We start from the raw sequence: 3,109 nt of genomic DNA on the forward strand, positions 1-3,109 counted from the left end.
CCTGAGGGCTGCCACATCCATCCTCTGCCCCCAGATCTCGCAGCTGAAGTGGGGGTTCAGCCCAGGTTGTCAGAACAGGCACCTGAGAGCTGGGCACACAAAACCAGCCTGGGCTGCCGTGGCGGCAGCTGTGCTCACCGCAGGCTGCACCATCCCACGCGCTCACGGAACTCATCTCAGTGCTCGTCGGGATGATGGGTCTCCAGAAAGGACCAGAGATGTCAGCCCAGCCTGTCAGTGACTCAGCACTCGTGCTGCTGCTGCCTTTCCCCCCCAGAGAAGTGCTGGCACAGGGGAATCCCTCCGCAGCACAGAGAGGAACCCCGGGCACCAGCGTCCAGCCGCAGCTCCAGAGCAACGTGCCCAGATCAAGCCACCGTGTCCCGCTGAGTTCAGGTCAATGGGCTCCTGCTATAAAAAGGAAATTTTTAAATTTCACAGCCCCACAAACTCAGCAAAGGTCATTCCAGTGCAGCATCCCCCCCCTCTGCCTGCAACAAACACTGAATGCTCGGGCAAAGAACGGGAAAGGCCAGTGATCCTTCCCCGGCACAGCTCCCCAGCTCCCACTGGTCAGTGATTAAGGATTTACTGGGTCACAGACTGTACCTGGGTCATGGGTTCTGACAAGCTGAGCACTTCGTTATCAGTGCTGAGAATCTAAAAACTTAAGTCATACCCTGTACCAGCCACTGCTGTACAGAGCCCACCCCACCACCTCTGCCACAAACCCATTAGCTTCCAGTGGATTGCACATGGAAAATTAAAGTGAATGTTGCCCTGAAGACAGGCAGCAAGGTCCCACGGGTCTGTAGCTCTGCTGTGTGGAAAAACACACTTGTGCTGCCCATTTCCCAGGCGGATGAGGCAAGCCCACCCTCTCCCCAGCATGCTGCTGGCTTCATCTGGTGCCGTAAGGAAACAGGGCTGAAGGGCAAGAATCTTCTACGCTGCTCTGTTTTGTTTCTGATGGAAAAACAGAGATAGAGGAAAACACCCAGGCTGCTCTATAAATACATCTCATTTTAATTACTTCAAATTAGTTCCTTGGCATCCACCCCCACCACGCTGCACAGCCTGCTTTGCAGCAAGCACAGATCATTCTGCCATTGAGGTCTTCTACACCACGGCAGCGACAGCGAGTTCCTTGTGCTGCTTTCACCCCACTTGGCAACGCAGCGGGGACTGCAGGGCCCAAGCAGAGGCTGGCAGGAGGGAGGGAGGTGCTGAAGAGACTCACTCTGAGGCCTCTCCAGGAATGGGGATCAGCAAGAGGAACAGTCCCATTATTTCACTTCTGGGTGGTCCCTCTCAGAACTGACTAGAGCAGCTTTAGCCTCTCAAACACAATCAACAGGAAGAAAAGACAGACAGAAGATCTCTGACTACTTCTAAGGAGTCGCGTCTCTGGAAGGCTTCGCAGATTCTCCTTGCCACAAGAAATTGCGAGTACGCAGCTGCTTGCAGTCACAGCCTGAAACCAGGGCAGGAGAGCAAACCCTCACAGCAAGAATCGCTTCAGCAGCCAGGGAGGAGTGGCAGGGAGGGAGCTTCTATCAGAAGAACTTGACTCCTCGGCCATCGTCCAGTGTGATAATTTCAGCCTTGTGCTCTTGCTGCAAGGCTTGCAGGGCGCGGAGCAGCATAGTCTCATCCAAGCCGTGGAACTCTAGGGAAGGACAGAGATTCCCATCAACAGGAGGGAAAAAAAAAAACAACACATCAGGAAACAAACAGGTTCCCAAAGTCCAGGGACTGGTGGCAGTGAAGCAGAGGGCTCTGAAGAGCACCTGTCAGACTCCAGCGCCGTGACAGCACGGCAAATCCAGAGTCACGGCTACTCTGACAGACTCATCACTAGGTTGCTGCATCAGGAACAAAGCCTGAAGGTCACAGACAGAAGGGAGTGAGTCACAGCAGTCTCAAAGGCAGCGCAGAAGCCAGGCATAAAACCAAAACATCCCGCACCTCACGCCAGAGAACAAGCTGGGCAGGAGGAAGGCGTGTGGGGCGGGGGGAGGTTTAAATTGCAAACAGTGATAACAAAGGCAGATGTTCATGCAAAGTGGTAAAAAAGCCTCCAGAGCTGCAGTTGCCACAGGGATCAGTGTGAGCTGCATAAGAAATTTTAAAATATTTAATCTACAAAACTATAATCTGACAACCAACTGTTTTCACACTCAAATCAAGTGTGCTCTGAAAACCTGCTCTGGAACATGACACACGACATTACCTTCATTCTCAGTATCATCTCCACTGGCTAATTCATACAGCGTGAACACAGAGTTGGTCAGGCCGTTCTTCAACACCTGGAAACACAAAAGCAGGTTAGCAGATCTCGTCCGTGTGATTTAACATCCTCATCACGATCTCTCACACACCTCAGTGCAGGTGAAATAGAAGATTGGACAGCACTCGATGAGCAAAAAGACCCTGGAAATGCTCTAGAGCACCAGAGTCAAGAAATGATGCCTAAGGAAACTAAGAGAGCTCCCTTCCCTGCCCCTCTGCTCTTTCCATCCATGTGTTTCACAATCAGGACTCGTGCCATACAAGGGACACGCAGCAACGCTGAGGAACAGCCAACTGCAGTGGGAGCAGAAACTGTGCAGCCAGTGCTCAGGCTGCACCTGACAGCAAGTGAAAAGCTGTGAACACCCCTACGCTTCTCTGTGACAGAGAGAAATGGAAGAAGGAAGGTAAAAGCAGTGAGGAAACAAGAAAAAATATTACAGGGGTCTGTTTCAGAACTTGCAGGCAGCACCACCTGTCCTCCTGGACACAGAAAGCCCGGTGGTCTGTGGGGTGAGGTGTTCTCACCCACTGATAGATGAGCTTTCCCCATTCCTCTGGTCTCCTCCACATGATCAGAAAACTGGTTTTGTTCTTATCCAGCCATTCCAGGTTCCCTAAAATCAATAGGAAAAAGGTATTTAATCAGAGCACAAGTCCACAGCGACAATCAAACCTGCAGATATCACCACACGTGCTCGATGTTACGCCCACAGGCAGCTGCCCCTCCCCACCACTGGGGCTGACTCCTCAGTATCTCTGTGGGTACGGGAATTAACTGATGTTCCCAGCCCCCAATTCCTCCTGCAGCCTCACC

The 3,109-nt window shown here is 52.2% G+C and overlaps 1 protein-coding gene across 1 annotated transcript; it reads right to left on the minus strand.

The window, feature by feature from the left end:
* Positions 1-1,556: 1,556 nt before the first annotated feature.
* On the minus strand, positions 1,557-2,909 carry VPS25 (vacuolar protein sorting 25 homolog; the record flags this gene model as incomplete). The annotated part of the gene is made up of 3 exons (XM_010165166.1): positions 1,557-1,669; positions 2,234-2,309; positions 2,821-2,909. Coding segments are annotated over 3 exons (278 nt in total), but the record flags the coding sequence as incomplete, so codon positions are not given.
* Positions 2,910-3,109: the final 200 nt, after the last annotated feature.

The sequence above is a fragment of the Antrostomus carolinensis genome, unplaced genomic scaffold (assembly GCF_000700745.2).
Source record: "Antrostomus carolinensis isolate BGI_N321 unplaced genomic scaffold, ASM70074v2 scaffold39373, whole genome shotgun sequence".
Classification (NCBI taxonomy): domain Eukaryota; kingdom Metazoa; phylum Chordata; class Aves; order Caprimulgiformes; family Caprimulgidae; genus Antrostomus; species Antrostomus carolinensis.